The 25,330-nt window shown below is 46.1% G+C and overlaps 1 protein-coding gene across 3 annotated transcripts in view; it reads left to right on the forward strand.

The window, feature by feature from the left end:
* Positions 1-25,330, forward strand: part of LOC135898171 (uncharacterized) — a 143,081-nt gene that overhangs the window by 54,844 nt on the left and 62,907 nt on the right. For all 3 annotated transcript variants that reach the window (XM_065426974.1, XM_065426984.1, XM_065426993.1), the window contains 3 exons: positions 12,062-12,121; positions 15,029-15,061; positions 23,910-23,936. In XM_065426974.1, coding sequence (XP_065283046.1) covers positions 12,062-12,121; positions 15,029-15,061; positions 23,910-23,936 — 120 coding nt within the window. The remainder of the gene's footprint in view (positions 1-12,061; positions 12,122-15,028; positions 15,062-23,909; positions 23,937-25,330) is intronic.

Raw genomic sequence — 25,330 nt, forward strand, 5'->3', positions numbered from 1 at the left:
ACCATCGATTGTCTTCACTCCTCATTACATGTCCTGCCCATGTCCATTTCTTTTTCTTGATTTCAACTAAGATGTCATTAACTCGCGTTTGTTCCTTCACCCAATCTGCGCTTTTCTTATTCCTTAACATTACACCCAGCATTCTTCTTTCCATAGCTCGTTGCGTCGTCCTCAATCTAAGTAGAGCCCTTTTCGTAAGTCTCCAGGTTTCTTACCCTACGTGAGTGCTGGTAAGACACAGCTGCTATGCACGTTTCTCTTGAGGGATAATGACAACCTGCTGTTCATGATCAGAGAATGTCTGCCAAACGCACCCCAGCCCATTCTTAATCTTTTGATTATTTCAGTCTCATGATCCGAATCCGCGGTCACTCTACCTGCCCTAAGCAGACTTATTCCCTCACCCCTCCCAGTGCCTCGCTACCTATCGTAAACTGTTGCTTTCCGAGACTGTTGAGGATTACTTTAGTTTTCTGCAGATTAATCTAAGACCCTTCCTTCTGCTTTGCCTCTCCAGGTCAGTGATCATGCATTGCAATTTTTCCCCTGAGTTACTAAGCAAGGCTATATCATCAGCGAATCGCAAATTACTGAGGTATTCTCCATTAACTCTTATCCCCAATTCTTCCCAATCCAGGTCTCTGAATACCTCCTGTAAACACGCTGTGAATAGCATTGGATGGAGCGCATCTCCCTGCCAGACACCTTTCTTCATTAGAATTTTGTTGCTTTCTTTATGGAGGACTACGTGGCTGTGGAGCCACTATATATCTTTCAGTATTCTACATGCGGCTCGTCTACACCCTGATTCCGTAATGCCTGCATGACTGCTCAGGTTTTGACTGAATCAAACGCTTTCAAACGCAGGGCAAAGGCGTCTCCCATACTTCTCGAACAACCCCGGTCATGTACTAATTGTGGCCATGCCGTGCCTGCAAACTTCTTAATCTCATCCCCCCACCTGACTTTCTGCCGCCCCCTGCTACGCTTCCCTTCCCTTGGGATCCAGTCCGTAACCCTTAATGACCATCGGTTATCTTTCCTCCTCATTACATGTCCTGCCCATGCCCATTTCTTTTTCTTGATTTCAACTAAGATGTCATTACCCAGCGTTTGTTCCCTCACCCAATCTGCTCTTTTCTTATCCCTTAACGTTACACCTATGATCCTTCTTTCCATAGTTCGTTGCGTCGTCCTCAATTTGTGTCGAACCCTTCTCGTAAGCCTCCAGGTTTCTGCCGCGTATGTGAGTACTGGTAAGACACAGCTATTATATACTTTTCTCTTGAGGGATAATGGCAACCTGCTGTTCATGATCTGAGAATGCCTGCCAAATGCCCCCAGCCCATTCTTATTCTTCTGATTATTTCCGTCTCATGATCCGGATCCGCCGTTACTACCTGCCCCAAGTAGGTGTATTCCCCCACGACTTCCCGTGCCTCGCTGCCCATTGTAATTTGCTGTTCTCTTCCGAGACAGTTAAGCATTACTTTAGTTTTCTGCAGATTAATTTTTAGACCCACTCTTCTGCTTTGCCTCTCCAGGTCAGTGAGCATGCATTGCAATTGGTCCCCTGAGTTACTAAGCAAGGCAATATCATCAGTGAATCGCAAGTAACTAAGGCATTCTCCATTAACTTTTATCCCCAATTCTTCCCAATCCAGGTGTCTGAATACCTCCTGTAAACACGGTGTGAATGGCATTGGAGATATCCTATCTCCCTGCCTGACGCCTTTCTTTATTGGTATTTTGTTGCTTGCTTTATGGAGGACTACCGTGGCTGCGGAGCCGCTACAGATATCTTTCAGTATTTTTACATACGGCTCGTCTACACCCTGATTCCGTAATGCCTCCATGACTGCTGATGTTTCGACAGAATCAAATTCTTTCTCGTAATCAACCAAAGCTATATATAAGGGTTGGTTATATTCCGCACATTTGTCTATCACCTGAGTGATAGTGTGAATATGATCTATTGTTGAGTAGCCTTTACGGAACCCTGCCTGGTCCTTTGCTTTACAGAAGTCTAAGGTGCTCCTGCATGTATTTGCGATTACCTTAGTAAATAGTTTGTAGGCAATGGACAGCAAGCTGATCGGTCTATAATTTTTCAAGTCTTCGGCGTACCTTTTCTTATGGATTAGGGTTATTTTAGCGTTCTTCCAAGATTCCTGTACGCTCTAGGTCATGAGGCATGACGTATACATGGTGGCCAGTTTCTCTAGAACAATCTGCCCACCATCCTTCAACAAATCTGATTTACCTGATCCTCCACAACTGCCTTCCCCCTTTGCCTAGCTCCCTAGGTTTTCTTTACTTCTTCCGCTGTTAATTGCGGGTTTTGAAATTCCTCTAGACTATTCTCTCTTCCATTATCGTCGTGGGGACCACTGGTACTGTATAAATCTCTATAGAACTCCTCAGCCACTTGAGCTATCCCATCCATATCAGTAATTATATTGCCGGCTTCGTCTCTTAACGGATACATCTGATTCTTGCGTATTCCTAGTTTCTTCTTCACTGGTTTTAGGCTTCCTCCGTTCCTGAGAGTATGTTCAGTTCTATCCATATTATAATTTTTATGTCAACTGTCTTACGTTTCTTGATTAACTTGGAACGTCCTGCTAGGTATATTCTAGCTGTAGGGTTAGAGGCTTTCATACATTGGCGTTTCTTCTTCAGATCTTTCGTCTCCTGGGATGTTTTACTGCTGTCCAGTCTAACGGAGTTACCACCGACTTCTAATGGCTTATTTATGGCTTATTTGAACATAGCGTGCAGATCTCTTCTGGTTAGCCTTGGTGGCCTCCATATCATACATCGGAATCCTAACATGGGAAAGTTCTATCTGGCTGAATTTATATGCCTGAGGCACCGGCTTAAACTCTGAAAGTCGCGGATCTGCCTAGTCGAAGTGCTTACGGTGTAAGATACCATCATGGTCTTTGGCGTTGTACGTCATCGCGCCTTGGCTTTAAAGCCGTGTGGCGAGTGTCCGAAGGCCCGCAATTGGTTTCTGTATCTAAATCAGACCATTTCCCTTAAACGACTTCAATGCATCATGGACATTGCATGAATTAGCAACAAGTGCCGAAGGAGCTTGATCGTTACCTTGCAGTGAACTACACAAACCCAAGGCAACACGAAAAGAGCAGCAGTCGTCCTCTGTCCTTTTGTGTTATGTTGGCATAGTTTCTCGCTCTGATCTAAATTGCACTTTTCTAGCGATGCGCATCGATCATCCTTCAAAAATTACATGGTGGGAGTTTTTCCACATGCTAAGGGAGTTCCTGCTAGTTGTCGAGCATTCTAGACACACTCGTTTGCATCTATAAATTCTCCTTTTGAGGTTTTTATTGTCAGTGCAGTCATATTACGCCGCTCGTCCAACAAGGGATGGCAAACAGCCATTTGAATGTGAATCATATTTTCCTACATGAATCTCTAGAATCTTGGACAGGTGAACCGTGGAGTCTTGTCGGACAATTCAAAGGTGTCGAATATTGACGGTGGTCCCAACTTTAGCTTGTGAAAAACATTACCAATCATCGTACTGCGTATGTTAACTGATGCTTTCTAAGTCCATATCGGGGATTTTGTTTTCCCAAACATAGACTGGAGCAACTTACCATATTTTTCAATAGTAGGTTCCCAGAGGCAAGCAATTCTTTTGGCATTTGTTCGAACTTTAGTCTGATACAATTAGTTTCGGATCCAATGCGCGTCAAACAAAATCCGCAACGATTCTAGACCTAATCCTGAATAATAACCCTTGTAGACTCCCACTTATTACACACCTTCGAGGAATTAGTGACCATAATATTATTCAAGCTATTTGCTCTTTTCCTGTAACACGAAATAAGGCACACAAGAAAACTATAAGGGTTTACTAAAACGGTGACTATGACGCAATCAACCACGAACTTGACGCATTATTCCCCACGTTTGAAAAGCGTATCGCAATCATGAATACTTAATAAATGGTCGATGTTGAAGAGTAAGTTAAAAGATTTGGCTAAAACACATATTCCAAAGATAACGTTCGCACCAGTAATCATCAACCATGGTTTACTAACGCCTTAAAAACTAAAACATAAAAATAAACGCTGTTACCGAGTGGCTAAACATAACGAAAACTCTCATCGATGGGAAAGGTATTAAAAAGCTGAAAACAAATATCTGATTGCTATTCGCAGCGCAAACCGTTTGTTCTATAGCCCGAAACTTTCAAATTCACTGCGCATGTAATGAAACCTCTCAGTTCGCACTATCATGCTTACCAACGATTCACACCAGGTGATTAGCGATACTGAATGCGCTTACATCTTAACGCCGTATTTGCAACAGCATTCACGAAAGAAATCGAAACAATTTTTTTCTTTACCTTTGTTCAGTATTGAAGGTCACATGCCATGCATCACATTTTATGCTGACGGAATTTCATCCATATTCCAGAAGGCTAAGCTATCATCTTCATTTGGAATTGAATAAATTTACTCCAAACTTCTAATGAACACAACACGCATGGCTGCATTATATTTGTCCTTATTGTTCTCATAGTTACCCTCTTCAGGAAACATGCCGGATGATTGGAAAGTGGGAAACGCGTTCCAGTCTACAAAACAGGCAACAGGAATTCTCCATTAAATTATCGCCCCATCTCACTAACAAGCGTGCCATGCGAAATCATGGAACATGTCATCTACTCACAAATCCTTGACTTCTTGGACGGCAATCACTTTTTCGCCCTTCACAACATGGTTTTCGCAAAGGTTTATCTTGCAAAACTCAACCACCTCTTTTCATTCGTGACTTGACACTAACTTTCACACCAATGTACAAATTGAGGCAATCTTTTTGAATTTTGCAAGAGCATTTAATAAGGTATTCCGCCGATGCTTGCTGCCAAAGCTACCACTGTTGAATTTTAATCCTAACATTCTAATCTGGATAAAGGGATTCTTGTCTATTCGCACGCAAATGGTTTTAGTCAATAACATATCGAGTCCCCTCCCAGTACCCTCTGGCGTACCCCAATGACCTGTTCTGGGTCCTCTGTTATTTTTAATATATATTAATGACACACCTAAGTGTGTCTCCATAATATACGCATGTTTGCAGACGACTGCGTCATTTAGCGCTCTATCAATAACTCCTCTGACCATACTGCTCTCCAAAATTATCTTAATATTGTCTTAGAATGGTGCAGCAATTCGCTGAGGATCCTTATTGCCAACAAATATAAATTCGTGCCCTTCTCCCACCACTGCAACCCTTTCTTCTCCCCATATAGAAATAATACCACGCCATTATAATCAGCACAATCCTATAAGTGCGTAGGTGTAACCCTTTCTCACGATTTGTATTGGCACGCACATGTCACTAGCATTATGCCCGCAGCTAACAAAACCTTATGCATTCTAACAGAATCTACGGAACGTTCCACCAGATGTAAAATTACTAGCATATAAGTCACTTGTCATGTCAAACCTAGATTAGGCGTGAGCCATCTGGAACTCGCATCAAACATATCTCGTCGACGCATTAGAATCACTTTAAAATCGTGCTGTGTAAGTCATTCGTACCTCATACTCATACGACGTCAGCGTTTCATCTCTGAAATCACAATCCGGCTCGTCAATGCATTTATGTCGACGTTGCATTTCCGGTCCCTTTCCCTGTACCACAAGTTCTTCTTTTCGCTCCTTAATCAAGAGCCTTACATCACCGCAGCAGCACGCATATCTCATCGCACCAGCCATCCACTTCAAGTTGCGCGCCAATGTGCCCGGAAAACCACCTTTACTGCATCCCTTTTCTTCCGAACCGCCACAGACTGGAATGCCCTTCCCCCCAACATCGCTACTACTACTTGTCCGTCTTTGTTTGTAGAATTTGTAACCGACCATTTTGGTAAAAGATTATTCCTCACGATGTTTTTGTTATTTTATAAAAACCCATTCTTGATGCAATGCGCTGCGGGATAGCTTTAATGTAGTAACTGAACAGCACTACAATTGCGAAGATGTGACCATCCACTATTCCAGTGAAATGAATTTACTGTACTGACTACAGATGCTAAATTTCTGGCTGCGTGACAGCCATCTGTCTTGCCAGTATCGCAATGGTCTTGAGGCAAGCAACATAATTTGTTACTTTACACTCAATGTCTTAATGGCCAAGCCGGCGCACTAAAAAGACAGAAAAGCGTAGATGACTTAGTATTGATTCAATTATCTGTAGAATATCTTGGAGACAGCGTAAGATGTACACCTGGCTGTTGTGGACAATATCAGCCGCCGACCCAAATACGCAAGTGCTCAATCTTAACCATTTCATGTCTCGGTGCATAGAATGCCTTGAACGTCTCGTTCACTTTGCCCTAGCGGTAGTGTATACCTCGCAATAGCTTATCGTCTAGAGGTCAATATCTACTCGCTTCGGAGTGACAATCTCCTCCACCAAAATAAGCCCATTGTAAATAGCCAACCCTGTGGCCTTGGTTGCTCTGATCTTCATTTCTTTATTGCCCCTGCAATATCCCTGGGGATAAAATTTGTACCCGAGACCCCACCATAATTGTGGTCTATTTTAACATTTTCCTGCCCTCGACAATGCCGAAGTAGTAGGTTTAAACTCGTTCAGTCTCTGCGTTTGAGCCCTGTGTCAGGGTACTTCCATGTAGTCGAATACTTGGCGCGTAGCAGTAAGCCACCTAATCGACATTCATCGAGCCTTCGTTCGCTGTCATCCGTTTGAGCCTCATGCATTGTTCTTGCGCGATCATGTAGACGCTTTCAACATCAAATACAAAGAGCCAAGACCAACGTCATGGCTATACGGAGCTTTCTGATGACTTACCGTGATCACTTTGATATCTCATGCATTCTCGTTCTAACGCTGGAGCACTGAAATTTTTCCATCTTGTTACTTTCTTTCAGGTGTTTGCTTCCCGACTCGTTATAACTGATTTTACGTAGCCATTCTTTAAAAGCCTTCTTTTCCATTGTGCGGGCATTTTTCTTCGCCAATAGGTCCGCGTTTTCTTCTCTTCTAATTAAATATGTTCCCGACTACTTAAGCTTGGCTTCCGCACTTTGCTGACCCGAAACAAATGAATTCGATGCTATTCTAGGGGGCTTCACTCCCGACGCTCGCAAGCATACGCTTGTAGACTGTCTGACACTTCTTTGCTATCAGTTGCAAGAGCAATACCCATTTTCTCTTTGTTTGCTTCATGTACCAGACACGACTCATTTTGTTTCTCTTGTTTTCCATTCCTTTTTGCTTCTTCATGACATGGAGTACTTGATAAATTTGCAAGACAAACTAGCTCCCCAGTGACCATCAAAGACCACCATAAACAGTTTAATTCATTTAACGCACTTCGAGATCACCGAAAATTGGCATGTCTTCTTGCGCACTCATTATAATTATTCACATTTGATCGCACCACATTCATCGCTATCAAAACAGCGTCCTTTCGTATTCCACGCGCTTAAGTCACCTGATCTGGCGAACCCGTTGTGATTTGTGCAGAGGTGCTGCTTCTTTCGCCTGCAGTAATGTTTTCCGAGATTTGAAATCTATTCATGCACATTGAGTGACCCGTTGAAATGGCTGCTTGGCTGTGCACTTGTGTTTTTCATTCGAACTTCTATCCCAGCTTTTGCGTAAGAAATCGCCTTCTCGAAGTTGTTAGATTCTGCTGCAGCATGTTCTAATGAGTCGAAATTTACCTGTTGGAAATCAGCTTCTCTACGTTGACAAGAGCCGGCTTTTAGCCGGTAACAATGCGTGCGTACGCCTAGATGCCCATACATACGCCAGCGGGTGATAAGATCAACTGATCAATCAACCAGCAGTCTCTGCTGTTAATCTTCTGCGAGAGCTTCGTGGAAACTCAACAGCTTTCTTTTCGATTCTTGTCGCAGTCACATCGACGGTAACACAAGTGTGAAATGATGTGCAGCGTCATTCTTTGTCGTCATCAATGTCTTCGTGAGGCGTGATACATCGCAGAGCAAAAAGCATAATACTAATACTGAACTTTCAACGGTCACTCTCGAATATTTTCGTTTGGAGCTGGAATCTTTGAAGCCGTCATCGCTACTCTGGTACGACAGGTCCAGCTTCAATGCCCTAGTGACTTCAAGGGCTCAATCTACAAGACGGCTGTCATACCTCAGTCTTGAGGATGGATGTCACGGATAAACCTCATCGTCCAGGCTTTGCGAACCTCGAAGTTATCGTCAAATTGAGATTCTAGTGGTCGGGCGAACGTACCATTGTCTCTCTTAACCAGAGGACTGGGATGACAGGATCTCTCTCGTCAAGCTCTGGAGACACCGCAACCTTGCAGCACTCGGACCATGAAACTACAAGGCAGAGTGTCAAATGAGTCAAATCAACGATCGTCCCGCCTCACGAAACTCCACACAGTGGCCACCGCCGCGTCGATCCGTGGCCTCGCAGTCTCGGCAAATCGCCTGCCGCAGTCTCAATACCCGAGCTCCACCACCAAACGTAAATAACCAAGCCCGACATCAATGCTTCCGTCTTCTTTCCTTTCATTGATCCCATTCTAACCTCTGTATTGATGATATCAGTGTCCCAAGCCAAGCAGTCATCGTCTTCTATATAAAACCCTCTTCATCTATGACTTCAATTTGCAATGAGCAAAATGCACGCTTTACATTGACCAGTGATGGTTGAGGCCGCGTAAATGAGGGCAGCTGGCTGAACACGTTGGATGGTGCTTTCTATTGCGTGTCTCTGTCATAGAGGCCCTAGCTCTAGTTACTAGTAGCATGATTAAACCACTGAGTCTGAGTAGCCACCATAGAAAATTCACTTTTCAACACTGGAAATTCTGACCAAGAGATTGTGGTAAAAGGGTGAACCGGCTACCGAAAACAGTAGTATTAAGCATGGACACACCAAATAACGCGGCAAGTATTCCCCGCCAGAGCTGACGTTGGTCTGGAAAGGTGACCATGAAGCCGAAAGTTAGCAGAAGCAATCTCCCTTTGATGGCAATCAGCATTCTGACGCAGCCATGCGCCCATGGAACCAGTCTGCAGGGTTCCAGTGATATTTGTGAGCTTTATCATCGTTCATCTTTACCACGGCAAATCAGCAGCCGTGTTCGCCGGCCGCAGCGAGAGCAAGGCCAAAAAAAAACCCACCAAAATCGCCCTATGATACGAGACCGAAGAAGACGTATGGAACAGGCGAGCACCGCAAAGACCGAAAATTTGGCCCAAATGGCGTTTTGATCGAGAGCTGCCTGCTGTTTTACTGCCACCAGGCATGCAAGTAATAGGCCCGCGTGAACGCCACGTCGCCGTCTTCGAAGCATCCCATCATTTATTGGCATGGATCGCTACTATTTAAGCATGAACGGATAGCGCCATGTGTAAAACCACCGAGCTAAAGCTGTTCAAGTCTAAGCAGTAGTGTTTGATATCGACAAACATTAACGCTACCTGCGTGCCTACTGCCGAGGTATCGTACACTGGATTGTAAAGGAGAGCCCTCCGGTCGCACCTCTCCAAAGGCTCAGTGCCTGACTGTGAAATCGTTGCCGCCTGCATAATGGCGAAAACTAACACTATGCTCGTTCCCTTAACCGTCAATTAGTACACTGCACGTTATACGGCGTGTCCGAACTATCATGCACCATGATTTAAATATATGCAAATGGCACTTAGCGGGAGAAAACCAAGGTAATATTGCTGGCCGTCGCTTGTAGTACACAGATAATTTTTTTGTATTTCGCCTAAATGCGTAATTAGTCTTAAATCTTCACCTTCTCACATATCATGAGATGAAAATTGTAGAGCATCAGGCTTTCTGTTGCTCACTACGTGCTACATAAAAGTGTCTTCCAAGCGTGAAAGAAGCCCGCGAATACACGCAAATCATTACACGCAACGGGCCTCGGGCGGACAATCGCGCGGCAATTTTTCGTGTCTTCGCGGGCTTCTTTCACGCTCGGAAAAACAATGTTATGCAGCACGCATTGAGCAGTATGGGAGTTTTTCATGTAGCTCTACAGTTTTCTCATTGACACTTTTCTTCAAGTTAAAGTGCTTGAGCAGCAGGTAAACAGTACTAATCATGCAAGTAGGCGAACTGCAATAAACAGTTAATCTGAGTATCCCTGAGTGATAGCCAACAACATTACCTTGTCGTTGTCCAGCTATGTGGCATTTGCATACTTTTGAATCTTGCTGCATGATAGTTGAGGCACCGTGTATATGGTACTTCATATTGCTACAAAAATAGCCGCCCCAGCAAGGTTTGATTGTGATAGCGTATATATGGACATCCCAGGCGCACTTATGCTTTTGGCGTCGTCGTCGTCGCCGTGATGTCCCGTATAAGTTCCAAGGGCGATAACTTGGTCGCCGTTGGTCGTATGCTCTATGCGCTAGTGCCAGCGTGCGAGTGCGAGTCGACAATAGCGGTTCCTCCTCGCTGGCTCATTTTCGCCCTAAAGCCCGGAATGCGTGGACCGTTTTTGAGGTGATTTTCGAGCGCCGATTTGACGCCCGGCGTCGAGAAAAACGCCCGCCGCCGCCGATCAGGACCGGCTAGATTTTCACGCGGCGCGCACGCGTCCGACGCTGCCGGAAGTGCCTGTCGGAGTCACTTCCGTCTGTTTTCGGCGGGAGCGGCCAGCCGTCTCAGTCACATAGGGTTGCCATACGAAACATTTCCGGCCAACTATCTCCACTGAACATCCACAAAAATATCGATATAATACTAGACATACCTGGTAATGTGTATAGACATATTAGTGGGGTATTTATTGCATAATTTATTAATTCTAACACAAGCAAACAACATATGAGCATTGCTCGTTCATTTAGTGGTAGCCAAAACAGTTTTGCCTTGTCTGGCCACACTGCGGCGGCGTTCGCCGTACGCCTCATGTAGCATGGCCGGCGTCCCGCCAGCGCGTTTTTTTCTTTTTTTTTTTGGCGCGCGATAATCGCAGGAGTAAAACGCCCCATGTAGCCCCCGCTTAAGGAGGAAAGTGGAGAGGAAGCGTGCCGTTTTCCTTCGCAAAAAGGGCACCGGGTGAAAGGGAGGGAGGAGGGCGTCCACTCCGACGGCTGCTACGTATGGTGCAGCCGTCGGAGTGGACGGACGCGTGGATGGTGAGCCGCGCGGGCCTTTCTTGAAAGCGATCTTTCTCGCGCAAGGCACTGAGGCGGGGAGGGAAATGAGGGTGTCCGCTCCGGCGTCTGCTGCGTTAGGGGCAGAAAGCTATCTTGAAAGCGACCTCCCTTGTCTGCTGCATTTTCGCCGGTAGGGTTCGCATTGGAGCGAGAGGAAGCGCGAAGGCCAATTCCGTCGCAGCTGCGGCCGCGCTTCATCACTACTGTGCTTCTTCAGTGAGTTTGCGCAGCCATAAGACCACTGTCTTTACTTCGGACAACTGTCTACTAATTTTCTCTGGCAATCAATGGTTCCTCTTTCGCATCAAACTGCGAGTGTTCTTTACGACTGCTCATTTATTTGGAAAACCGCTGCACTGTGAACACGTTATTCTAGGAGGAATACAGAAGCAATGAAAATCATTTCAACCATGTGGGCATAGAACAACATGTATAAACAATAAATACCAACATTGTAAGACTACCACGTGGGAATAATGCCTTGAAATAACTGAAAGTCTGCTACATTCTGCCATTCTTGAATCCTACTCGGGGGCTCATTTTACAGCCAAATAGTGTGACAATAAAAGTCTTGAAAGCATCCGCAGGACACTGTTTCTCGCTTAAAGCCATCATTTCCCGGTGAGCTTCTTCCGTGCACAGAAGGCGTTACGTAGTTGATAACAAGCAAGAAATTGCATTTTTACATTGGCAATCATACCAGCCCAATCGAAGTGCTCTTTTAAGGCTCGAAATATGCTATGCGTCCAATTTCACCCTACCTTCTTCACAATTCACTGTAACCTTCTTTTAATGCGGCTGTCTTCATTGTCGGAAGAATTGCGAGGAAAATGATACCTCAGCCTGTTTTATGACTACTCATCTCGTTTCAGATCTGGCAAACGGGACGTACGAATCTCTTGCATATATTCCCTATTTTTTGGGGAGTCAAGGTAAGCGAGCTGGTTCTTGGTATTGCGCTAGGCAACTACTTAAGCAAGCTCGTTGCGCACTTTGTAAGGCAGCTGTTATGCGCATTGAAGATAAAAAAATTCCACATGCCCGATGATATCGGCTCTTCTCAGAGCGCTAATAGCCACTCGCACTGAGTGTTTGATATGGTCGGGAACGTAATGGCTAAACAGGAAAGGATACTGAAAAAATGAAAACACTGCTTTTATAGTAGAGTGCTGAACTTAGATTTGGTTTTATTTGGGCAAGTTGTTGTCCTCTGCAAAACGAGCGATGAACGCGTAACAGCAGTTACACATTTTTACGGAATAATAAGCAATGGCCATGCCTGTCTAAAAATTAATGCTTTTTTTTGTCAGGAGCAGGTACGACATGCTCCCCTAGATTTTTGACGTAGAAAGCTTCCAGAATAAGCTTATCTGTTGAGTATTCGTTTTCGCAATAGATAATGTGTTTCGTAACAGGGAACAAAGACCATAGTGCTTACAGTGCAATGACAGGTTGCCGCATTGAAAACAGTCTGTTATGCTCGCGCATTCTACCATTGACAGAACGACCTGGATGTCCAACATGCACATTCCCATCCAGTAATAGAATGTTGTGTACAGCACACATCCTTGATTTTGTATGCTTGTTCACATGCGTCTTTTGACATTTCCTTATCTATCCCGCATACAAGTGGCACTCAATTACAAACGCTATGATCATGCGGTGCAGGGCCATTTGTGATAATTACGTAGAAATGCGTGTCTGATTGGCGTTACACATGCGTCATTTGGTCTGTTGGGGGACAAAATTTGACGTAAATAAACGTATTTTTATGTCCAACGCCGTTCCTTTAATTTAGTGTTTGCCTTCCACTATGTCAATATGTTCTACGAGTTTTGCAGTATGCTCACTGGCAACCCCATGCTGCGAACTGTATTACAACTCGTCCAGCAGGCTACCCTCACCAGCACTCACGGCTCTGCATTTATTGCGTTGAGATCGCAATTACCAAATATCTTACGTATACCACGTAATAGTACGTTAAATTTAATTAAGTTTTTCTCTATATATGCAAAAAGTGATAATATGATTTCGTTACAAAGGGAAATCTCACAACCTAATCCAAGAGGAGGTAAGTCCTTACGCAAACATTTTGAGAAATCAAATGTCGCGGTTTCAAATACGGATGTCGCGGCAAGAGCGATTGCGCATATACATTTTATGATTCCTTTCAAAGGTGTGTGATTATTTTTATCTCTCGGAACGCGTGCATTAACACTACTGCATGCGAGGACCCAAGCTGCCGCAAGAAACCCAATGTTGGGAACTGAATACTAAGTAGATGTCTACAAACCATATTTAGAAATACCTGGCCAAATATTTTGATGGCATCTTGAACTTTTTATCAGATTGCAGACCCATGATAGGTGATGTAGATATTTAGTACTAGGAAGTCTTTTTTATAATTGTACGCAAGCTGAAATACATATCTTTATGTTTGACGCAAACTAGAGAAAACTTTTCTGCTGCGTTTCTTAATGCCTCCCTGCGTACATATACTAATAGCGGCGACATTTATCGCATCATCACTTATACAGTAAGCAAAACAAGTCCCGCAAATGAACAATATTTAATGTTTTGTAAGCTGATCTTAACAGCACGAACAGAGAACTTGATGTCTCTGTGTTTCCCTCACTATTGACGTAAACCGATATCTTTTTATAACAGATTCGCTTTTCAAGAAAAGTTGTTTATCATATAAAAGATTTATTTCTCCACATAGTTTACTCGAGAGGTAGATGTTAATAAATACGAAAAAAAAACGATTATTAGCGGTAACATCAGTTACGGGTGGAATGCTTGGTAATTGCAAAAAAAAATCAATAATATAAGGTAGAAGCAAAAGAAAAAGGGTCGTATTCACAAATATGCTTACACTAGAATTGTCTTTACGAGATCATTTGAGCAAATCCGTTTCCTGGCCATGACATTAGCGAAGGCCGCTGACCAATGGAAACTGCCACTTACAAGTAAAATGCGTTGCAGGTTCTGCTACAGTTTTATCATTACAAGTCAAACCTTCACAATCAAAATCCCAAAGCTTTTTAGATGAGCACTGAAGCATCCATCGAAATTAAGGAAAAGACACAGTCCGGTGGTAGCATACGCTGCTACAAACATCTCAGCCAAACTTTGGAGCCTTGCGAGGCACGAAAATCTCTCAAACGGAGAGCAAAGTAACGTTTGTCTCAATTGCTTTTTCTTTCTTCTGGAGCCCTCTTCTATCTCTTTTCAGGATGCTTTATTTCGTAATATAGCAGATTCCTATACGCGGCTGCTATTAGACAATCATCTTCATCGTCATCATCATCAGCCTGGATACGCCCGCTGCCGGGCAAAGGCCTCTCCCTTGCTTCTCCAACTACCCCAGTCATGTGCTAATTGTGGCCACGTTGTTCCTGCAACCTTCTTAAACTCATCCGCCCACCTAACTTTCTGCCACCCCCTTCTACGCTTCCCTTTTCTTAGGATCTATTCCGTAACCCTTCATGACCATCAGTTATCTACCCTCCACATAACATGTCCTGCCCATGCCCATTTCTTTGCCTTGATTTCAACTAAAATGTCACTAACGCGCGTTTGTTCCCTCCCCAATCTGCTCTCTTCTTGTCCCCTTAACGTCACACCAATCATTCTTCTTTCTATAGCTCGTTGCGTCCTCCTCAATTTAAGTAGAACCCTTTTCGTAAGCCTCCATATTTCTGCACCGTACGTGAGTACTGGTAAGGGACAGCTGTTATACACTTTTCCTTTGAGGGATAATGGCAAACTGCTGTTCATGATCTGAGAATGCCTGCCAAACGTACCCCAGTGCATTCTTATTCTTCCGATTATTTCAGAATCAAGATCTGATTCCTGGGTCACTACCTGCCGTAAGTAGATCTGTTCCGTTAGCACTTCCAGTGCCTCGCTACCTATCGTAAACTGATGTTCTCTTCCGAGGCTGTTAACCCTTACTTAAGTTTTATGCAGATTAATCTTTAGACCCACCCTTCTGCTTTGCCTCTCCAGGTCAGTTCGCATGCATTGCAATTGGGCCCCTGAGTTACTGAGCAAGGCAATATCATCAGCGAATCGCAAGTTACTAAGGTATTCCCAATTAAGTGATATCCCAAATTCTTCCCAGTCCAGGTCTCTGAATAACCGCTGTAAACCTCAATAAAGGAGGGTGTTTGGATGAGTCCGCTTCCTCCTATTTTTACTACGTAATTTATTCATACAGTTGTTCAAACAGGCGTGTGCGAACATCTGCTTTCAAATTCTTATAATATTTACGTTCCGGTAGAAACCGCCTATCTTCTAGACGCTCAATAGCGGCCGCGCGCGACCACGCCGCTGGTCAGTGTCGTGGTAATCTGGTCTCGGTTATTTTGTCTACTTTTGGAAAGCCTACTCGCCTCGGATCACGCGAAACCTTAGGACAAGCCACAAGCGCCATTGTCAGCACGCCCTCACGTTTAGCCGCTCTTGGTTAGACGCCTTGGCAGACTTCGCTTCGGAATGAGCTTCAATCGACAAAACCGGTCAGTCGCAAGTAGCACGGCCAGGCAAGAGCATGTATGCGCGATATCGCAATCTAGCCCAGTAGTGCACAAAGCAAACAGCTGCAGTTGCATGTAGATGCTGTCTGCAGTGCATGGCTTCCCAGATTTGCGCGCGGCGGCTGTGCTGCTCCTGCCGTATCAATCGCGCGGGGAGAGCGTAACTTCAGAGATGGGCGTGGCCGGCTGCTCCTCCGCGCAGCAGCGCTAGCAGCCAATGGCTATTGAATTAAGTGGTGTAAATTCACTAATGACTGACTGAAGCAATGATGCCCGGACTCTCCATCCTTTTCACGATTTATGTTAAGGCCACGGAAAGATAACTGCAAACAGTCAATCAGTATTTGACTTATCGTACACGCGTAATGGACAAATGGCGCTACAGAAGGATCCCGCACTGATGTATGCGCACCACATAGTGCTATTAGCGGGCAGTGCAAGGCATTTACACAAAATGGCAAATAAATGTGGCAGCGTAACAAGAAATTGAGACCTTAAATTCGACACATAAAAATCGGGAATTATGATCTCTATTTAAGACGCTAGTAGCTGCGTGGTTTCAATTCAACAGCAAGTCATTTCAATGGTGAAGCCATATGAATACGTTCGCGTATACATAAACGAAGGAAAGACTTACTCAAGCACCCACCTAGATTACTAACCAAGTCGACTGCCACCATAATGAAACATAGGGCCTTTTGGGCCACAATAAATATTGTAACGCGTGTTAAACTATTTACACGGTGTATTTGCAAGGCGTATATATAAGCAGCAGCCGAAAATTGTGGAGATATTGAGGAACGACAACGAGAAGGGCAGGAGCATCGGGATGAAAAGTGCGTCGGTACAATATCCCGTCGTTAAGAACGAACCACGGTAACGATGGATCAGTAGGAGCAGACTGCATTCGGTCAATGAGGGTCCTCAAAGTGGCATCATGGCGTTGCTCGCTGACCATGTCCAAAAGCTCGGAAATGGAAAGAACACTTGGGAAATCGTCCATGTTAGCGTTGGTGGGCATGGTTACAGGGTAGCAGGACAAGCAGTCGGCTTCCTTGTGTAGGCGACCAGACCTATGCAACGCCGACTAGGAATACTCTTGTACGCGAAAGCCCTTCGTCCTAGCCTCATTGTGGGATCTTTTAGGGACGAAAGCCAACAGAGAGCATGGTCGTTCGTTGAAGTAGAACACGACATTGGCCAGCATTATGGTCGGATCCCACCTGCTCACCTTCCTGACGCACTCATGCATCTTCACCCACCCTTCTGCGTCAACACTATCGAGACCGGTGAACTTGTCGGGGTCCTGCGGCAGAGGTAGACTAAGGTACGGACACACTAGCGGCAAAACGCGCGCGGCGCGCCACCGGCGGCGCGCCGCGTGCCGCGAAACCTGCCGCGGAACCGGTTTGGTCTGCCGCGCAGAGGATGGGTCCAGGACCCATTTTCGGCGGCTTGCCGCGTGCCGCGAACCAATGAGAGACTTCGGGGCTTTCTCCTAAGCGCCACCTCTTGGCTACTGCCGAAGTTACTTGCAGCGGTGGCGGCGGAACCACGATCGACGACCGAGCGCTCCGAGCCAGCCGCGACTGCTTTATGTGCATCCACGTGCTCGTGTGCATCCACGGTGAAAAATGAATTTGAACCGGCAGAATATGATGGAGCAATTTCTAGAGACTGTTCGCTTGTTCCCCTTTCTATATGATAAAACCCATCCGGATTATAAAGACAAGGACGCCAAAATGAACCGGTGGGTGATCATCGGCAAAACATTCGATCTGACTGGTGAGTTGTTTTCATTCTTTATCTGAGCTTCCGCTGAATGTTCACGTCGGCAGGAATGTGTGGGGGTGAGCACACTTGTTTAGAGTGCTCTAGCGGTGTGCTGCGGAGCAAAACATTCGCTTGCCCCTCGACGTCTCGGTAGCGCCAGCAGGGGTGCACCCAAAACCTTCGTCTGCGTGCCTTTTGCGCGCGCCGCCGTCGCAACAGCGGAGAACACACAATGACCAAAACGCTCATCGTCGTCAGAACATCGTCGTCTGCATCTGCCATTGCAGGAATCAACGCGATCAGCGCGGTAGATGACGACGGACGAGGAGCTGGCCTGCTCCTAGCAAGGAAAAAGCGCGCGACAACGGCGATGTCGCGCCTATGCTCGCGCAGTTCGAGACAAGGCGAGATCAGCGCTGTCACGTGACTCGGCGGCGGCCGCCGCGCACACAACCGATGTGGCCTCACTGCCGCGCGGCGTTTTTGCCGCCGGCGGCATGCCGCGCGCGTTTTGACGCTAGTGTGTCCGTACCTTAACGTGCTGTTTATACGTAGTTGGCGTTGCAGCTGCAGATGCGGTGCCTTTCACTGGAAGCATGGTCCCAGGCTGGGTGAAACGTCCGCTGCGGAGCTCCGTGGAGAAGGCGCGTACCCCGCACCTCCACCAAAATGTCACGTGTATAAAACTATTTCCACGGTGTATTTACTAGGCGTATATAAACAGCAGCCGAGAATCCAGAGAGACTGTTGCCACTTCGTCGTCTTCACCGTCGACGACCTTATTCTCTTTTTCCACCGTAACAATGTGAGGTGGGTGCGTGGAATCTGAAAAGGAGTCATGGTGCCATCGCTGACGTTCGCAAAGTCCATTCTGTGCCTAAAATTGGATATGTTGTCGGAGTTCGAAGTTAACGAAATATTGGGTTTGCGAGCTAAGGTGAAAACCACAAAAGGGACTTCGCAAAGGGAACATGGGTGGGGCCTCGTTTGAAGTGAGGGAAGCGCAGAGCAAAATTAATTTCGAACACTGAGGAACACATGTGAAAATGAATGGGTGGCTAAAGTGCAGAAGTTTCTGTACCTAGCAATTGTGGGCACAGTAATAAGTATGAGGTCGAGAAAGTTGGCAACCAAGTACAGGGTAATTGAAAGTGTAGAGAGACAATCGCGAGTGATCATAAAGAAAGTGAGCTAGACAGAGACAGGGAATTAGGCGCAAGCGAATGGAAACCAAAAGGACGACGGAGATTTACAATAATGGCAAAATAGTTATTAGAAGGGAGAACCTGTACGATACAACGAATGCTAGTGCCTTGCTTTTTGAAGCTCGAGCTGATATCGTAATGGTAAATAGATATCGGAGGAAATACACGTAATTTGATGAGGCATGTGTATGCTCCAGAAAAAATTCGGAGGCCCCTGAGCGCATACTAATTGAATGCAAGGAAATTCGCTCAGCGAGACATGTATGCAACGTACACCTTCCGAAAGCGCTTAGATTTAGAGTGGATGGAAGTATCAACCGTTCAGCGGTCGACATAAGGAGGAGATGTTTGGCGAACTGGTGCAAAACAAGCAGAGAACACACTGACCCAACCAGATCCGTTGAAGGTACAGGCAGCGGTTCAAGGCAGAGAAGACGAAAGATATATGTACAAGAATGTTTGTGGGAAAAACATTGGTAACTTACCTGAGTAACTAAATCAGGCTGGGTAACGATATGACCCCACCCAATTTCAAATGGGATACTACTAAATGATGATGATTATGAAATATTCATGCATCGGGGAGCCTGTCGGGCGCTCTGGTATTCCCACCGCGGTTTCGATAAGGCCAGCGACGAATGTTTTTCCGCTGTTTTATGATATTTTACGGCTGAAGGTGTAGAAGGGGCAAAATGTATACCTGCTGGAGCCTATTTTGTCAAATGCGTTCAATTCTTTTTTCAGCGGTCATACACTCGATACATTCAAGGCAGTAGGCAGAGGTGGAAAGCCTCTGCAATGGATCGTCATATGCTGGGAACGCACTGTGTTTTGGAATTTGCGGGTAATTTAGGCATGCTTCTCATTTTGTGTGAGAGTTTCAAAGCTTGCTCGCTAAACCATCCCGTTTGAAAGCAGTATCGCCAGCTGCTATCTGCGCTTGCTTTCGTCACTGCATCTCAACGTTGTGATATTGCGTGAATGTGGACGTAGCACGACCCGCCAAAACAAACCTGCTGTATACGCCTATGTACTTAGATTTAGCTGAAAGTTACAAAACCTTCCATAGCCGAAATTATTTCAGAGCTCCACTACGACATTCTTCATAATCATGTTATTTCTTTGTGTGTCCGTACGCCAGGAATATTGTGTTCTTATTGCGATTATGTGGACACTCCAGGTAGTGACATCAGCATTTCTTATCATATGCGCTGAATTCCAGTGTCGCATCTGACCAGGCCAACGGCAGATACTCTCAGTTTACACAGCACGTACGCAATTACCTAAAAAGAAGCTCGAATGCCTGCTGACGCTAACTGAAACGACCAAAGAAGGCACTCGGCATCGAACAAGCTCGCTTCTTGTGACGTCGCTGGCGCCACCGCGTCTGGCGACACCTGAACCTCCTAAGCTTCGTGAACAGGGTCAGGGGTCGTCAGTCCTTGTGGCGCTGGCGGTGAAGGCGGAAGCTATGCCTGCGTTGCACTCAATGGTTGGCGCTTACTTGAGAGGTTTCTCATGTTTCTTTTCCCCACTCCTTCCGTGTTGTACCGTAGGTGCGATATGTGGCACTTTTAGGAGCAAATGACGAAGCACTGAGCAGCGAATGGGGTGCTAGTGGTAGTACGTCTAATGTGAGCGTTATCGCCGCAGCTACGGGTCCGGACTGGAGTTACTAGGGTTGTGCGAATATTCGTAACTCTTTAATACCGAATCAAATAGTGCCCGACTTTACTCGGCCTTCGCATTAACTTATCACTGTTTGTAAATGAGAAGATTTTTCTAATACTTTTGAATACTTGAATGCGCCAACTGCACACAAATAAACAGATAATTGAACAAGGAAGGGTGAATTTCCACCCCCACTCGCATAGGCCGAAAGTTTTCCGTCTCCGGGTGGGGGATGGGGGTGAGGCAGGGGCTTGACCTGCTTTCCGCACTTCACCAATGTATATATATATATATATATATATATATATATATATATATATATATATATATATATATATATATATATATATATATATATATATATATATATATATATGTATATATATATATTTGCACTGTAAAGACAAAAAGCTCTTGGCCTGGGACGCTCGCAAGTGAGCGCGAAGAGAAGACGACGAGGCGGAGAAATAGAAGGGCTTGACCAGGGAACGGGTGTTGTGCGTAACTCGTCTCTTACAATGGCGCAGTCGACAAATCACCCAAGCGTTTAATTTATCCCCGAGCCACCAAGGTATGCCACTGATGCTTCCTTAGATTGAGGTGCACGTTAAAGAACCCCAGGTGGTCCAAATTTCCGCAGTCCCCCACTACGGCGTGCCTCATAATCAGAATTTTTTTAATCAATGCTTCTTGCGTGGTAGAACTGGTTGCAGTGACTACAACGACCACACTCTCAGTGGTCACCGCCTCTGGTTCCTCAGGCAGCTGGACAGGCAGCCTGGCGCAGATGAGGTGTTACCATTTGCAGCCAGCTTTCTTGGAAATGCCGGTGCTTTGCAGCTTCAAAAACGAGTCATCCTGTGGGTTGACGATATAAACGCCTTGGTTAATCACTATGCTTGGCCAGACCACAAAAGATGGTTCATTGCAGAAAAATGACTTTGCGGTGCCGCCAAGATATGCGACAACTGCAAAGGCGTCCATCAGTGTTACTGGCCTGAATGGAGTGCAGCTCTGTTAGCTGCTTTCGTCCCGCTTCCTCATGGCTGCGCGGCCCCGGCATAGCCGAGCATCAGCTGCGGCTCGTCTTCGTCGAAGATCGCGGCCGAGAACCAACAGTTTAGCAACTGCGGCAGCACGTCGAGCCCTGAAACACCACTGCATTAGTCACTGGCCTTCGGTTCGTGCACCACATCGGCTTCCTCTGCCATCTACAGGGAACCCGGCAGCAAGGTCTTGAAGACAGCAAATGGAGCTCGTCAGCAGTAGCGTTGGTTGTAGAGGCATACGGTGACGACACGGGTGATCTGCAGTGCTGCGACCCTTGGGACACGGGCCCAGCCACAGTGCCTACGCGGCCGCTGCCGTTCCGACGGAACGCGCTACGAGAACCCCAGTCCGGCACACGCCACCCCTGTTGCAGGGGAGTGCCGTCCACCGTCGAGGTAGCCAGCCAGTGGCAAATCTACGAGACGGCGTGCTACTTGTGTGGCAAGTAGCGAGATCCGGACCAGCGCTTGGACACAATGTCCTAGAGCCCTATAGTTCTGCTTCCCAGGCGGCAGCAGCAGACGTGTGCCAGCGCCTCCGCCCGGTGCCGTCGTCGTTCTCGTCTTCGGCAGTGTAAATTTTACCAGGTCGCAAGGGAGGCGTCACAAGACAGTCTTCACTGCAGAAGGCCTGTTTCCCGAAGCCACTACCGAACTAGGGAAGCAGTAGCAGCATTTCCGTATCTTCGAGTGTTCAGCAGCAAACAGCACCAACACAGTGGTTGCAGCAGCAGTGGCGTTGGCAGTCCTGCAGTTGCTATTGTTGCTACCAAGGGCATGGTTTGGTGTCCAAGCAAGCGTCAGCACTGACAAGGCAATTTATCAGAACAATCCATTACCATGGTCCTCAATTTCGAAAAAACCTCTACTGCACCTCTCGGCGCTGTCGCCTTAAGCGCAGCATCCACGCAAACATCAAGGTGCTTCCTCCAGAATCAGTGTGGCGCCCAAGGCATGGTGGCCTCCGCAATGAATGGGAGCCGATGGCCCTGGTACCCGTACAGTTAAATAGGTTCCGGCCAACATTCTCAGGCAACTTCTCGTCATCCACTTTTTCCGACCACAATCCCTGCAGGGCTGCAGTAAGGATCACTTTTCGTTCACCTCTGGAAGCTACACATGCGCAATAATGCTCGCATGTGTGTGTATGCGCGCGAACGTTTATCTGGCGATAAAGGGGAAGTCGCATAGATGCGTGATAGGTCCTAATTTTCTCTCGACACAGACATTCGTAGTATGGTGCGGGCTTCATGGACAAACTTTAGAGCGGAAATCTAACTGACCAGCCAGTGCAATCGGCGAACATCTGTTCGAAGCCACGAAGCAAGAGGAGGAAGGCGCCTGCAGGTGAAGAGAATCGCTCACCAGGGAAAGTGCGAAGAAACGCACTAGAGATGGTGGCAAAGGAGCGCTACCTAGAGGAAAGTCTAGGTGGCATTGAGAGGAAGGGGCAAGAAGAATCTAGGTCAGGGGTCGCGGAAAGTAAAGATAGGCCAAGGCGCGCTGGAACGGCAGCTTCGGGGACCAGACACCGGAGAGGAGACGTCCGAAAGTTGACAGGCGTCAGCTTGACATTCTTAGCCCCGATCGCTTTGTCGTCGCTGTGTTCCACGGCACAGGTTCAGCCACACCCTGCCATAACCGGCTGCTTGCCAGTGTCATGGAGCCAGTCACGTGGGCACTTCTGCGGCGCAAGGCCTGAATGGCCCAGGCCATGTACTGTGCCACGCGGGTCTCGGAATGTAAGGACCCCAACCGCGTCGCTCACAACGCGAGGTCGATGCCCACGCCGCGTCGCAACCACGCAGGCCAACGCCACACGCCACGCCGGGCCGAATTCCGGCACGACTGGCGAAGGTCAGAACGTTTAATTTCTCTAGACTTCAGGTTACTTGTTTAGCCGAACAGAGGAGCAATTTATAGCTGAGGGCTACATCGTTTTCATGGTTATAGCTAAAATGGCGCGAGTGCCATTTGTGCATAGTTTATAAGGCCTGTACGGGTGCGTTACTGTTCGCTTTTCTTGATGACAATTTTTCTTGGGATAAATGCTTTTACGCATTCGACTTTGTTTCTGTCCATTTCTAAAATGCCGAAATTCGAGGCATCCAGTAAATATAAAAAAAACTAAACAACAACGTGGATCATGGCGGCCTGTATAAAAACTTAAGAAAGGCAACAAAGTAATCACTTTGGACTAATCAGTCACCACTACTTTTCAAATGTGATGCTTACAACGTCTATCGGCCTATGCATTGCTGTAATAAACTGAGTGCAATATTTTTCATATCGGGAAAAAAAAACATTCACCCAGTTTCAATCACTGGGGCGGATTTAGTGGCTAAGCTCCATCTCTTCGTTTCGATCATTTAGTGTTTCGTTATACTACAAATGGAGCATTTCTTGATTATCTGCTTCCGACATTTATTGCGTGCTGAATTACTTTGTAACACTTGAAATTTTTCGCGCCTCTCATTATAGCCCTCTCGCATGGGAAATGACGACTGGGTAAGTGAGAGACATTTGTGCTCAAGAATGACACAACCAATATTACAGTTTACTTGACGTGGCGAAGTCTTAGTAGTTACTTGACCTTTTTTCCACAAACAATAAATGGTCCCACTTGAAAGAAAAAGGTTACCATGATTATTGTTCATCAGGTAGGACTAATATTTTCCTGGCAGTATCTTCAAAGCAGCGCTGTTGAAGCAGTTATCGAGAGGAATTGCTCCAGTCAGCTAGTACGTAGCTCTAATAGCAGAGTTAAGGAAATATATGAACTTCAAGAAATCGCATATGAGTTCCAGGTACCTACAGTATATCTTAAAAGCAATTGCTTGGTGAGAAAATAGACGGAATTCCAACGATAAGTGTGAATGTCATCGCAAATCCCGGGCGGCATGATAGTGCAAGACGTGTAGTTCGTTTGCTCTTCGATTTGTTATTGTGTGGTTGTGCTGGTGTTGTGTCAGCTGAGTCAACCACCGAAAATAGGGCTGGTTCCAACAAGACGGGGCAAGTGCGCACCTGGCCTGGGCACTACTCAATTGTTTCGAATTTTTTTGCCAGTGGCATAATCTCCCGTTTGACCTTGACTGGTAGTTCACCAGGTTATTTTATTTAGAGGGTTGTTTACTTCCGAAATACGATTGTACTTCCTGTGATTTCAATAACTCATAAAATTCCTGGATCTCCCGTGAGGCCTTTCTAAATGTTTTGGCGTTGTCGGAATATAGGGTCTTACAAATTCCTCGTCGTGCCACAAATCGTTCAAATGCTAGCAGGAATTTCTCGTTAATAAGACTGGCGACAAGCTCTAGATGAACCGCTCTGACGATTGCACATGTGAAGATGAGTATATAACACTTCTTCGTTGGTCCTCTATTATCTTTGTGTTGAAGCGGTCCGGCAAAATCGATACCACTGACTTCGAAAGGTGGAGAGGGTTGAACACGTTCAGCTGTCAGACGCGCGAATGACTCCTAGTATGGCTTGCAGGAATATCGTCGGCAGACAGTGCATTAGTGAATGACTTTCTTTACAACCTGGCTGGCTCTCAATATCCAAAAGCTTTCTCTCAGTTCAGTCAAAAGGAAACTGAGTCGAGCGTGTAAAAGTCGTTGGTGTTCTTTCTTGACCAACAGCTTTGTGAATGTGTTTGATGGAGGAAGCAGAATGTGGTGCTTGGAACTTTCTCGGAGGTTGCTGAACTGAAGACAACCTCCCAAGCGAAGAAGCCTTAATTCGTCGTGATATCATCTGAACCGGTGGAGTGCAATGTCCATTCTGCTGACATCAGGCCCTTTATCTTGTGTTCGACGTATCCAATAAATTTCAGCCTCTTGTACTTAAGTTGCGTCTAAAGGTCCCTTCTTACAGGTGTCTGTGTACATGCACTTTCT

The sequence above is a fragment of the Dermacentor albipictus genome, chromosome 10 (assembly GCF_038994185.2).
Source record: "Dermacentor albipictus isolate Rhodes 1998 colony chromosome 10, USDA_Dalb.pri_finalv2, whole genome shotgun sequence".
Lineage (NCBI taxonomy): Eukaryota > Metazoa > Arthropoda > Arachnida > Ixodida > Ixodidae > Dermacentor > Dermacentor albipictus.